This window comes from Miscanthus floridulus, chromosome 7 (genome assembly GCF_019320115.1).
Source record: "Miscanthus floridulus cultivar M001 chromosome 7, ASM1932011v1, whole genome shotgun sequence".
NCBI classification, from domain to species: domain Eukaryota; kingdom Viridiplantae; phylum Streptophyta; class Magnoliopsida; order Poales; family Poaceae; genus Miscanthus; species Miscanthus floridulus.
The window spans coordinates 90,982,954-90,996,593 of NC_089586.1; the positions used below are offsets into that span (position 1 = coordinate 90,982,954).

General features: G+C 48.0%; 1 protein-coding gene across 2 annotated transcripts; it reads left to right on the forward strand.

Moving 5' to 3' along the window:
• Positions 1 to 225: 225 nt before the first annotated feature.
• Positions 226 to 5,623, forward strand: LOC136463794 (adenine phosphoribosyltransferase 4-like). Of its 2 annotated transcripts, XM_066462775.1 has the most exons (7): positions 227 to 549; positions 677 to 787; positions 2,666 to 2,758; positions 3,171 to 3,323; positions 4,388 to 4,446; positions 5,128 to 5,206; positions 5,396 to 5,623. In XM_066462775.1, exons 1-6 carry the CDS (start codon positions 324 to 326, stop codon positions 5,191 to 5,193), a joined length of 708 nt encoding a protein of 235 aa, XP_066318872.1. In that variant the 5' UTR covers positions 227 to 323; the 3' UTR covers positions 5,194 to 5,206; positions 5,396 to 5,623. The 2 variants fall into 2 exon arrangements, with proteins under 2 accessions (XP_066318873.1, XP_066318872.1); XM_066462776.1 differs by lacking the exon at positions 5,396 to 5,623 and having other exon boundaries at positions 226 to 549; positions 3,171 to 3,327.
• Positions 5,624 to 13,640: the final 8,017 nt, after the last annotated feature.

Here is a 13,640-nt window from a genome sequence, read left to right on the forward strand (position 1 = left end):
TAAACTGTGTAATTAGTTATTTTTTTTACCTACATTTAATACTCCATACAAGCGGCTAAAAATTGATGTGACGGAGAGAGCGAAAAAACTTAGAATTTGAATGGCATCTGAACAAGGCAAGACGAGGGAGCCCCGGCGCTTGTTTCTGCCCGCTCTCACTCAGTCACTCCACTCCCCGCCCCCTGCTCTGCTCGGTGCCTCTGCCTCGGCTCTATATATACGCGGGCGCACCAGTCCAGCAAGCAACAATAAAGGCGGGTGTCGAAGAGGGTAGGAGGAGCTTTGGACCGAGCGAGAGGGAGCCGAGAGAGCTAGAGGAATTAATGGGTGAGGAGGCCAGCTGCAACGCCGTCAGCGTGATGGAGGCCGCCACCAACGCCAAGCCGGCCAAGGAGAACGGCTGCGCGCCGGCCGTGGCGGAGGCGGCGGAGGCCGTAGCTGCGGTGGTGGCCCCGGAGGCGGCGGCACCCGTGGCCGCGGCCGCGGCCGACCCCCGGCTGCAGGGCATCTCCGACGCCATCCGCGTCGTGCCGCACTTCCCCAAGCAAGGTGTGCCTTGCTCGCTCCTCGATCTCCACGCCCTCTCCGGTTAACTATGCCGCTGCTAGTACCAAGCGCTGATCGATCTTTTTTTTTGCTCTTGCATGCGCCGTTGGGGGCGGGGCTGGTGGTGCAGGCATCATGTTCAACGACATCACCACGCTGCTGCTGCGCCCCGGGGTGTTCAAGGACGCCGTCGACCTGTTCGTCGAGCGCTACCGTGGGATGCGCATCGACGCCGTCGCCGGTAATAATCAGCAGAACCCGACGGACACCTCCCCTCGTCCCTCGTCTCGTCCGTCCCCATCTGATCTCTGCCGACTGGCGACTAGTCTCTCTCTCTCTCCGGCGGTGCCGGTGCCTGAAGCGGCACGTCGCTGTCCGCCGCCCGCGCAGCCGCGGGGGAGAGCTGAGCTGTGGGCAGAGTTCTGAGTGCTTTTAGTTCCCAAAAACTTTTCAAAAAAGTGATACAGTAGTAGAGCATTAAATGTAGATGAAAAAAAAATTAATTGCACAGTTTAATTGGAAATTAAGATACAAACGTTTTAAGCCTAATTAGTTCAAGATTAAATAATAATTGTCAAATAAAAACGAAAGTGGTACGGTAGCTGAATTCGGAAAATTTACGAACTAAACACAGCCGAGATTCCGTAAAATCTCTGGGGCAGATCTCCCTGGTCCTTCTGCTCCCCCGCGCTTTTGTCGTCGCCCGCATCCGCACCTCGGCACCTGCCCTGCCCCGGGTCCGTCTGCCGTCCGCTGCTAGGACTACGCCTTTTCTCGCGTTGCTCGCTCGCTCGCTCCCTCACGCAGTCACGCCCGTCGCAAGTCGAGCCTGCTTTCCTCGGGAGGATCATACCATAATCGGATTAATCGCCTCAATAATCCTCCCACGCTACTGTTGCATGCTGGATTTGCGTTGCGGCCAGCGCCGCTGCCATATCCATCCGTCAGGTGCAAAGCTGATCCTAAAGCCGCAAACGGAAAATAAATGTACGATATCGTGGTGGACCGTCGTCGCTGACAGCATGGGACGGCGTGTGGCTAACCTCGTCTGCCGCCTGCCGGTGCCGGTGTGGGCCTCGTTTAGATCGTGAAAAAATTTCACCCCGATGAATAGTACCACTTTCGTCTTATTTAACAAATATTGTCCAATCGTGGACCAACTAGGCTCAAAAGATTCATCTCGTGATTTCCAACTAAACTGTGTAATTAGTTATTTTTTTTACCTACATTTAATACTCCATGCAAGCGGCTAAAAATTGATGTGATGGAGAGAGAGGGAAAACATCTAAACAAGGCCGTGGTTTGAGTGCACGCTTGGCGCTGCCAGTGCCAGCCAGCCCTGTTGCCCGCGGCCCGCCTGGCCGCCTGCCTGAACCGGCCGGCGAACGGGCCATGCATGCATGCGTGCGTGGCAGAATGTCTGGCGCAGCGTACTCCCTCCGTCCGTCCTCGGCACATGACCTGGGCGCGCCTTTCCAGGCTTTCACTCCGCGGCCGCGCCCGGAATCTGCCGCATTCATCAGTAGCGTATCGGGGCTGGGCACTGGCCTGCCAGCCTGTGCCTGCTACGGGCACAGCAGATCCCGTCCCGCCCGCGGCAGGGGCCGCCAAGGGGTCAAGGCCCGCCGCGGCAGCATGCAGATGCAGCAGCGTCCGTCCGGGCCCCGTTGCCCCGCGTGATCGGACGGGCGCGGCAGCTGGCGCACGCGATCGGGCGGTCGGGAGACACTGGCGGTACACCCGTCATCGCTTCTGCTTGTGGCGGGCGCGCCCTGATGTCACGCGCCCTGTCGTTATCGCTGCAAAGTAGTACTGCTTCTGAGATTTTGCTCTGTTGCTTGTTGGATACTCTCCGCTTCTGCGGCCTTTGTTTGCTGAATTTTCATTATTTTCTTTCCTTCTCACCCACCTTTTCCGTTTACTCCATTTTATTTTATTTTTAAAAAAACACACGAGCTTTTTATGCTTTAATGCGTCGCTGCTGTTGCTTATGTGGCACCATCTTTTGTTAGATATTTGTCTCTGTCAGTTAATTATTATTACTATTACTTGGCAGTGCCTTCATGCTTCCATTCAGCATTTGCACTACTAGTTCTGACTTGTTTCTTGTTTCCTCCAGGGATTGAGGCCAGGGGCTTCATATTTGGCCCGGCAATTGCGTTGGCTATTGGCGCCAAGTTCATACCGCTGCGCAAGCCTAGGAAGCTCCCAGGTGAGATTCCTTGAACATGATTTGTGTTTATTCTGAATTCATTCCCATGCATATACTCTGTAGCCAGCTGTTGCTTTTCTAGTGCCCTGCTTGTGGTGACACCCTAATTAAGTATGTTTAGTCAGGATACTTGCTTAGCAGGCAGTAAAAGTACAGGCCTTGCCCATAATCTCTGACACCAAAGTTGTTTCTCTAGCCTGCTCAGCACTTTTGTGCATGCATGCAGCCCATGATGGGATATTAAGAAAAGCATCAGGCTTTTTATACAAGATCATTCTGCACTTTTGTCCACATGTTCTATATATTGCAGTGCCACTTACCCAAAGTGTAGTTCTGAGTGGCTTGATAATTAAACAAAATTCGTTTAACAGTAATAAACACGTGCTAACATCGGCTCTTGAAAACATGGAAGGTGAGGTGATCTCTGAGAAGTATGTTCTTGAGTACGGGATTGATTGCTTAGAGATGCATGTTGGAGCTATCGAACGGCCTGGTGAGCGTGTGCTGATCGTCGATGACCTGGTTGCAACCGGAGGAACACTTTGTGCTGGAATTAGGCTTCTTGGTACGTGAGTGCTAATTTCAACTTTATGCATTCAGACAAATTATTGACCAAGGCTTACATGCAAAGTATACATGATGATTAGTTACCGATAGAACCTACTCTTGGGCAAAGAGTGATGTAGAATATCCATGTATTTTGCAGATGTTGCATTTCCCCATTTTTATGGGGATGCTTTTCTCTCTCTGAAACTTCAGACTGCTGCTTCAGTTTGCACATTCACGACACACTATTCATGGACCAGTTGTAGCAGCTAAAGCTTTAAATTGTGCATTATGCATCCGTGACATTATAGCAAGCCTTGTGCTGTTGTGCATCAGAGCATCAGGTGCATGTCAGTTGGGTACTCGGGTCAGCATCAGATTATCCAGTACTGCCAGTGTTGGACCTGTGCCAGCACAATGTAGTTAGTAGCATTTTTTCTTCTCACTTAAACCCCAACTAGTACACATTAGTTTGCAGCTATACTTTGACCTGAGAAATGTGGACAATAATACTGTAAAGTAATAGTGATGGGCTTTTAATGTGTTACAAATGTCAGTAGCTTCCATCAAATAGTGATTAGGGCAGAGTGTTTTAGGGGGTGTTTGGTTACAGGGACTAATTTTTAATCCCTGTCACATCGGATGTTTGGACACTAATTTAGAGTATTAAATAAATTCTAATTACAAAACTAATTACACAGATGGAGACTAATTTACGAGACGAATCTATTGAGCCTAACCAGTGCATGATTTGACAATGCGGTGCTACAGTAAATATGCGCTAATGATGGATTAATTAGGCTTAATAGATTCGTCTCGTAAATTAGTCTGCATATGTGTAATTAGTTTTATAATTAACTCATGTTTAATCCTCCTAATTAACATCCGAACGTCCGATGTGACAGGGACTAAAAATTAGTCCCTCGAACCAAACACCCCCTTAGTTTTCTGGTACCTTTGTCCTTTAGATGGAAAACTGTACTTGTCCACAGTTTTTGTAGTATGCTTCGAGGCAGAATTTGAATTTTGAGAATGCATAGGCATAGTTTGAACTCGTAACTAAATTAACAAATTGCTTTCCAGAACGTGCTGAAGCTGATGTGGTCGAGTGCGCATGTCTCATTGGGCTCCCAAAATTCAAGGTATTGTTGCTGGACTCACAACTAACCTGAACAGGCAAAATCAGCTGTTTATTATAACGTAGGTGCCTTTATACTGTACTATAGCCTGTATTATAATGTTTGTACACTATTTAGATAATGCTGGCTGCATACGTCTGATACTGTTAGTGCTGTTGTAGCTTTACAGATCGTGTAGCCCATGGTTTGTTATGCACAGCCGCAAGGAACAACTTGCCTTGTTGTTAACTGTTATATAAGTACGAACAACATGAACATGTCTGCTCTGTTGCCGACACATAAGATTGCTCAATATCTGTACCAGTTGGCATCCATAGACATGAGATTTGGTTGGACATTGTTTGTTATTGTCTAAATAAAACTATTGAAGGTACATGCACTGCACCAGTCTTAACTGTATTACTTTGTTTTAGCACGGGAGCACACCTCTGTTGTGTACCATGGTTTCAGGAATCAGGATAGAGAAGATCCTGTAGGTTCGAGGATAAATCAAGTTGAGACATTTGCATTGTGGTCCTCCTAATTTTGCTTCTTGTCAGTTAATCTATTTCAGTTTCAGTAACCGGTCACATTAGTAATTTGCAATGAAGCCTTCGTTTTTATTTCTTCAAATTTCAAACAAACTGGTTGATATGGAAAAATGATTCAAATTTGTTAACTGATGATGTAGTAACTTTCCCGCAGGATTTCTACAAGTTGAATGGAAAGCCTGTATACGTGCTGGTTGAGTCCCGTGAATCAGATAATTAGAACTTATGGTCAGGTGAGGGATACTGACTGGATTCTTTTGTTTCTTTATGAAGTACTGCAGAGAGCAATGTGTTGGTTTGAGTTCTCTTTAGCCACTACAAAACCCTTAATATTTCTAGAAATGCTAACTTGAACTCTAGCTGCAAGCAGTGTAGTGATTTATACTTATGTTGCTCATTTCCTTCGCTTCTTGTTTTTCCAGAGGAAAGCTGGTGGGTTCATTCCTTGCTACTGCGATTGAACAGCGGAGGGACATCGACAAGACAACTATGCGGTGCATTACATTAGGCTAGCTGCTAAAAGTCTTGGTGAGGGGAGGAGTAGAGTGTTGAGAGTGTAGTCTTCTAGGCCGAGTAGTTTTCAGAGTACCGAAGAGCTTGTAGTTCTGTCCGGAACATGGTTATTAGTTGAAGCAAGAGTGTTGCCGTTCCATTGTTTGTTGAATCTTGTGGTTTTAGTTCGAAGGGCGCACACAGGGAGGGAAGAACTTCGACAGCAAAATACCCATGCTTTTAACGTCTAGGAAGTAGGAACCTGCCCTGTTAGCTTGTTATTCTTATTCTGAACTCGTAAGTTTTGTGATAAAATTCACCCAAAAAAAATGGCACAGGGAACGAACACAGCTCGTAGCAGAGAAAACGTAGATATACTGTACGTAGTAAAATTTACCACAACTCGTATTTTTGGGCCTCAGCATCCTCCAAATCTTGGGGCGTACGTATAGTGGTATCCGTGAGCAGTGACGGAGTACTTTCCCTGCGATGCGTAGAGTAGAGTACAACACACCTCTGTTTCCTCCTCGCCTGCGTTGTCGTCTGACAAGCGGCACGGGCGCACGGCGCATCCCATCCATGACGCCATCCTCGTGGGTGGAAATCCCGCGACGGGGCATTGATTGTGAGAAACAGCAGGCGTACTGTAGGTGCATGTCACCTCGCATCCTCCATGCATGCGGCACTGGCGCTACTGCGCTAGCAGTCTAGCACCAGCGAACCTCGTTCGTGATCCCGAGGCGACGTGTTGTCACATCGCCCGGCAGGGGCCGCAGGCCTACTACGCGTAGCCCGTGTTCCCCGCCCGAGCCCCGAGCCCAGATGATACTCCACTCCACTCCTGCTACTGTGTACTGTGCCGGGGCGGTGGCGTGCCCCCGCTGCGCGCATGCTGGCCTTTCCGGCGCCAAATCGGACGACGGGTGGCAGGGTGGCGCAGATGCACAGCACCGTGCCCATGCGGTATCTCCCGCCGCAGCGGCCAGAATGAATGAGCCGAAGGTGACCGCCCTACGTATCCTACCAGCTCGAGCTACGTGTTGACCGTTCGGCCCGTCACCTCGCCAGCCGAAACGACCAGGGATGATGCGAGGGCCTGTTTGGTTCGGCAGTCAGTACACATTTAAGGTTGTGCGGCAGCGAGACCGGTCATGGTGGAACACTACCGGATTCAGTTTCTTCGTTGAGGCCTCCAGATAAAGACCAATATACACTCGGTAAAGTCGGTAAAGAACGTTCGGTAAATAGTTTATCGACAAAGACCTCTTTGCCAAGTGCACTTTATCGGGCACTCGGCAAAACCTTTGCCGAGTGCTAATCTGACACAGGGCAAAGAAAAGTCGCCGTGACGGCGAGCGCCACCGTGACAGCGGCTTTGCCGAGTGTCAAGGTTAAGCACTCGGCAAAGGTTGCCGCTTTGCCAAGCGCCGTTGACTCAGACACTCGGCAAAGGTGGCCACTGTGCCGAGTGCCACCGGCAAGACACTCGGCAAAGGTATCCTATTTGCCGAGTGTCCCGTCAAGACACTCGGCAAATAGGAGACCTTTGTCGAGTGCCTGGCCCGTGGCACTCGGTAAATCTGTGATGTTTGTCAAGTGCAATGGTCTTTGCACTCGACAAAGCATGTTCTCAGGTAGTCACTTTGCCAAGTGTCATGGCCATTGCACTCGACAAAGTGACCGAAAACAACATTTTTATTTGTTTTTTACATCTCATCCAAACAAACAGAAGATATATATAACAAACATCACCAACATTACATATATATCATCAACAGCACATATATATCACCAACACCACATATATATCACAAACGTCACATATATATCACAAACGTCACATGTCTCACAATATATCACAAATAAGTTCACAAGTAATCCAAGTGCTCCATCATCTACAACCACAATTGCAAATAGAAGTACAATTAACAACCATAAGAATCTTAACCAGATGGCCAATGAGACTGATTTGGTGAAGGATTCGCTGAAGCATGAGGATCGTTCGATGCCGTCGATTGATTCTGCACAAAGGAGAAGTGATTGCATGTGTGAGACAAGATAAATATATACCATACATAAATAAAACTTTTATACTCCACTAGGTTTGACCGTAAGCATGAACATACAAACTAAAACATTTATACTCATAGGAGTAGAATAGTGAGGAGGTGAAGGTGGAGGTGGAGCGAATAGCGAAGGTGGCGGAACTACACCCGTAGCGGCGCCAAGACTTTGCATGTACTGAAGAATCTCCGCCATCCTCCGCTGCTCGGCCTCCCGCTCGGCCTCCACCCTCTCCATCTTCGCCTGCATCTGCTCCCGTATCCTACTCTCTTGTTTCAGCTGGGCCTACAATATATTCACCCCAATGTTACAATAATGCAAAGAAAAGGTATAAAAAAACTAATGAACGATGAATAAACCAGGAATAACCTCGAGTGCCTCCACCCGGTGGTATGAAGTGTCCTGCCGAGGTCGTATGGCCGGTCTCATGCTCGTGCTGCTTGCTCGAATCTGGGAGAGACTGGGAGTAGCGGCCGAGTCGATTGCGCCGTCGCCAATCCAGTACCGCCCATGCTTCTTGCCTCCTCCCACCCTCATGACAACCTCTCCATCAAGGTCCTCGGTGCTCGGATCGTACTCTAGCCCATGGACCTCCCTTGTCATCGATGTGTACTCACTGAGGCGGTTGTGGATGGTCGCATTGCTGTATGCCTTGGGCCCGTCCTCCGGGTTGTAGTCGATGTCGGATGTCACCTTGCCCTTGTGGGCCATAGCAAATGCCTTGAAGATGGAGCAAGGCTGGCCACCATGTGACGCCGACTACGAGAAAAACAGCAAGATGATTAGAAATCTTGCAAAATTGAGCGTTAGAATAAATAAATGAATTCGCGTACACATGTTTCTGCGTATCCGCTGAGGCTGCGGCTACCTTGATGGCGTGCTACACCTGGCATCATCAAACGCCGCTCCCGGCACAAGTTGTGCGTCTCCTCCCACTCGTGTGAGCACCACTTGTCCACCATCTGTACCCAGCACTGGGGATGCGCGACGCACCAATAAGGAATCATCTACAGGCCATCAAGTACATGACATATCAGAAGATGAAATTAAGCCTACTTAATCTCAAAAGAAATCAGTATTAATGTTCTGTATTTACCTGTAGGTACTGGTCCCGGGTCAGCGTCATGGTTCTTGCATCCCTTTTGGTGACCTTCGTTCCAAGGACGGTCCCGTGGTAAGTTACGATGGCCTGGATGCGCGCCTCGTAATGCATGTCCACGACGAGTTTTTTGCAACATTTGGTAGCCACCGCGTCCGCCCTGGCCTCATGTCCGTCCTGACATCTAAAGAAATCCTGCATACAAACACGATGTATCCATTCATTATTTCAAGAATGTCCAATGAATGCGATGTATTGAGCAATGTAGTGCGAGGAAGACTTACCCACAACTCTTGCTTCACCCGCTCCGCCTTGTTGTTGAATACCCTACGGGCCCGATCTACAGCATCGGGGGCGGCGGCGTAGTGGTCAAACGAGTAGGCCGGCCCCGTCACTCCGGCGTACTCAACCAGGCCATGGAAGTGCTCCTTGCACAGAAGACCGAGGATGCCATTAACTTGGCGTGTGTGAGCACCTCCACTCGCCACAAACGTCCAGTTCCTGCCCAAGTGATTAAGAAAAAATATTAGTTTCTATTTTGATTTTCAACATATCATATAAAGTAGTGATGACATCTAAAGTTACTTACTTTTCCCCCTAGGGTCGAATCAGCGGGTGTCTCTCACGAGGTATCGGTCGCTGAGGGAGGCTCACGGGACCTCGCAAGTAGATGCTCGATGAACTAGAGGAAGCGGAACCCCGTGCTGTCGCCACCTCCTCGTCGTCCTCCTACGTGTCCTCGGCGTCCTCCTGGGGCACCTGCTCCTCCTCCTCCTCCTCACGCGACGGGGCGGCAGGCGACGGCTCCCTCTTGCGGCTGCTCCTCCTCCTACTCTCCTCTGATGCAGCGGTCCTTGTCCTTCGGTACAAGGACACTAGCTTCCTCATCCCACCGCCCACCATCTTTGTTCAATCACTTGCAATTAAAAAGAGTAAACCAATAAGCACAGATAAACAAGAAGTACTTAGAAAGAGATGCAAAATAAACAAAACATGATTACAAAATAACATAGTATTACATGTATTAGAAATAATCTTCATGATCGAGATTAGCTGGATCATAAGTCTCATCATCACTATCAATCATGTCGAAATAATCAACACTATCCGAATGAGCAATGTTGCCATTGTCATTGTCTAAATGTAATCGCTCAAGCATTTGTAAGTCCTTCACATTTTGCACCTCATCTCCAGCGTCCTCTTCAATAACCGTTTCATTGTCTACTTCCATTCTGATCGCTTCGGTTAAGTCTATCTCAAACCTCCCTTCTAGTCCCTCTTCTTGAAAGAACTCTCTGTCATATGTGTTTGGGTCTAAGTTGTAATCTTCATCGTTTGGGACAGGCACTCTACCGTGTGGCGATACCCTGTGCACAATATCCCAACCCTTAAGATGCCTTTTGGTTTGACACGCATATGGGAAATAATAAACTTGCGTGGCCTGTTGGGCCACAATATAGATATCGTCTCCTAGTAAGACGGAATCCTGTCGAATTTTTACTAGCCCAAGATTAGAATATGTCCGTCTTGTTACTTCAGGATCAAACCAATGTCATTTGAATATGACGGGATTAAAAGGTTTGGAACCATGAAACTTGAGTTCGTATATTTCTTCAATTCTTCCATAATACTCGACCTCATCAACGCCGGGCGTAAAAACTCCAGAACTTGTGGTTCTTCGATTGGGCCGACTCTGCTCATAGCTTATTGTGCGAAAGCGATATCCATTCACGTCATAACCGGAAAATGACCTGACCCTATAGGCAAAGCCATCAGCAACCTATCTCAACTCGGCACGCATAGACGCATCCCTCTGGCCCTACAAGCTCAAGCAGGATACATCGTTATATTATTCGCACGTATGAGTAACTTGGAATGTCAAACTAAGTACGAGCTAAATTGGACGGTACCTTCTGTTTGAACCAAGAAATAAAATCAGGCATTCCATTTCCCGCACCCTATCTAAGAAGGGTATCTAGCTGCTGTGGGGTAGGATCCCTTGATTGCCGCCATAATTCATGAAGAAATTCCCTGTACCAACGAGAAACAAGGGGGTTGGATACAGAATAGTGACGACGTATTTAACAAGTTCGTTGAGAACTTACTGCATGTACGGCGCCACTTCGTCAAGGTTGGTCAACACGAATAGCATGATATGGCACCACTCTTCATGATTCAAGGTCTTGGGGTCGATGCACTTGCGCTTCCGAGTTGCCCTCGGAAAAGGCTGAGGTTCGATTCATTTTCACCAGCATTGTAACGAGGGGGTGGATTATGCACGCTAGGGAGGTTGTCACCATAGTATGTTGTTGTGAAGTTTGCCACCTCCTCCAGAATGTATGCCTCTGCATTGGAAGCCTCGATTTTGCATTTATTTCTACATTTATTTCGAAGAACCTTTAGACATCTCTCGATTGGATAGCACCAATGGCCCTGCACGGCCCCCCCCCATTCATGCCTCATATGGGAGGTGCAAAATCAAATGCTACATTGGATTGAAGAAGCCAGGTGGAAAGATCTTCTCCAACTTACAGAGCAACACATGTGCCATTCTTTCCAAGTCAGCAATCATGGTCTGAGATAACTCCTTGGCACAAAGCTGGCGAAAGAAATAGCTCAACTTTGCCAGCACTAGCCAGACATGCTTAGGGACATAGCCTTGAACCATCGCCGGAAGAAGCCGCTCAATCCATATGTGGTAGTCATGACTCTTCATCCCTAAGACTCGCATAGTAGATAAGTTCACTCCCCTCCTCAGATTAGTTGCATACCCATCAGGGAACATTAACGTCTGGATCCATTCTAGTACTTCCCTCCTTTGGGGGCTTGCTCAAGACAAAATTGGCCTTAGGCCTTCTCCATGTCTTGCCGCGACTAGGGGGCTTCATATGTTGGTTTGGTTTATCGCATAACGTTGCCAGATCCACTCTAGCCTTAACGTTGTCCTTTGACTTGTCAGGAATGTCCATGATTGTTGCCCAAAGTGTCTCGGCGACATTCTTTTCAGTGTGCATTACATCATGTTGTGTGGAAGGAGAAGGTCATCAAAATAGGGTAGCCGAGTCAAGCCCGACTTATGAGTCCACATATGTTGCTCACCATATCCCACAAAACTACCTTCTGAATTGACCACGAGATCATCTATCTATTCACAAACCGTGACACTAGTCATTATCAGTGGTGTAGGGTCTGTCACTATGACACATTTCATAAAGTTCTTGATGTCTCGTCTGAATGCATGGTCAAGAGGGAGGAATTACCGATGTTTGTCGAACGATGAATACTTGCCACCCTTCTGCAACCAAATGAACCTCAGAACTTCCTTGCATACTGGGCATGGGAACTTTCCGTGAACACACCAGGCGCAGAATATCCCATACGCCAGGAAGTCATGCAGGGAGTAGTGGTACCAAACGTGCATTTTGAAGTTTTTCTTTATAACTCGGTCGTATGCCCATACCCCTTCCTCCCAAGCACGGACCAATTCATCAATCATAGGCTCCATGAATACACCCACATTATTCCCTGGGTGTCCAGGAATTATCAACGATAAGAATATGTTCTGTCGTTGAAAGCATACGCCGGGGGGAGATTGAGGGGGATAACAAACATGGGCCAACATGTGTATGGGGCAGCCATCATTCCATAAGGATTGAACCCATCTGTTGCCAGCACAACACGTACATTACGAGCCTCTTTAGCTTTCTCATGATGAATGCCATCAAAGTGGGTCCATGCTTCACCATCGGATGCATGTACCATCCTGTCAGGATTGTATCGTTTGCCATTTTATGCCATGTCATCTATTTTGTGGATTCCTCGGTCATGTATAGCCGTTGGATCCTCGGTATGAACAGAAGATGCCATAGGATTATCACGGGAATGTGAAGCTGCCTCTTCTGGCCATCACCAGAATCTACCTCCAGGAACCTAGAGGATTTATACTTTGGACAGTACTTTGCTTCCACGTATTCTTTCCTAAATAGGACGCACCCCTTCGGGCGAGCATGTATCTGCTCATACGGCATCTTAAGTGCATGAAGGAGTTTCTGTGACTCGTGCATACTCTTTGGCAGAAGGTGACCCTCCAGAAGCAGGCTGTCAATAATTGTCAACATACCATCGAAGGCGTCTTGACTCAGGCTATACTGGGACTTTAACGCCATTATGCGTCCAATGGCATCTAGTTAAGAAACCTTTGTCTGGTCGTGAAGGAGTTTGTGTGTCGTGGCAAACATGTCATAGAACGCCTTTGCGGTTGCCTCTGGCTCCTCCTCCGTACATCCTTTAGCGAACTGTGCCTCGTGATAGTCATTTAACATGTCTGCTACCCCGGCATCAGCATCATAATCCTCGACGCGTGGTCTCACCACCTCCTCTCTCATACGATCAGCTTCACCATGGTAGACCCACCGGGTATAGTCTGCCGTAAATCCATTCTTCCAAAGATGTTCCCCCATGACATTCTTCGTTTGTCTTTTCCTGTTTACACATTTGCTGCAGGGACAACAAATTTTACTCGCTCCTTTAGCAGCCACGCCAAATGCCCATTCCAAGAAAGCATCGGTCTTGTCAATCCATTCATTGGTGACCTGACCCTGACTTGCGCGGCCTGTGTACATCCACTCACGGTCCTCCATCCTCTAACATATATAGCGACGAGTAATATAAACATCAATTGCATCTACACGACATTCCTACTATCTAATAGGTGAGGATATGTCCTAATCCTATGCGAGGATCCATAGATGAGGTTAGTTTCCATGCTCTACTCCTATCCGAGACAGAATTTCGGCGGCACCTCCTCGTTGTTCTCCAAATACACGTCCTGCCAGAGAGAGTGTGTATCCGGAGAATAACAGGGAGATGATGCCGAAACTCTGTCTCAGATTGGAGCAGACCATGGAAACTAACCCCACCTACGCATTTGCGGGCTGTCCAAAAAACGTGGACAATTTGAAACATATACGGTTTTAGATATGGAAATATCTGCATATTTTCAACCGTATCTC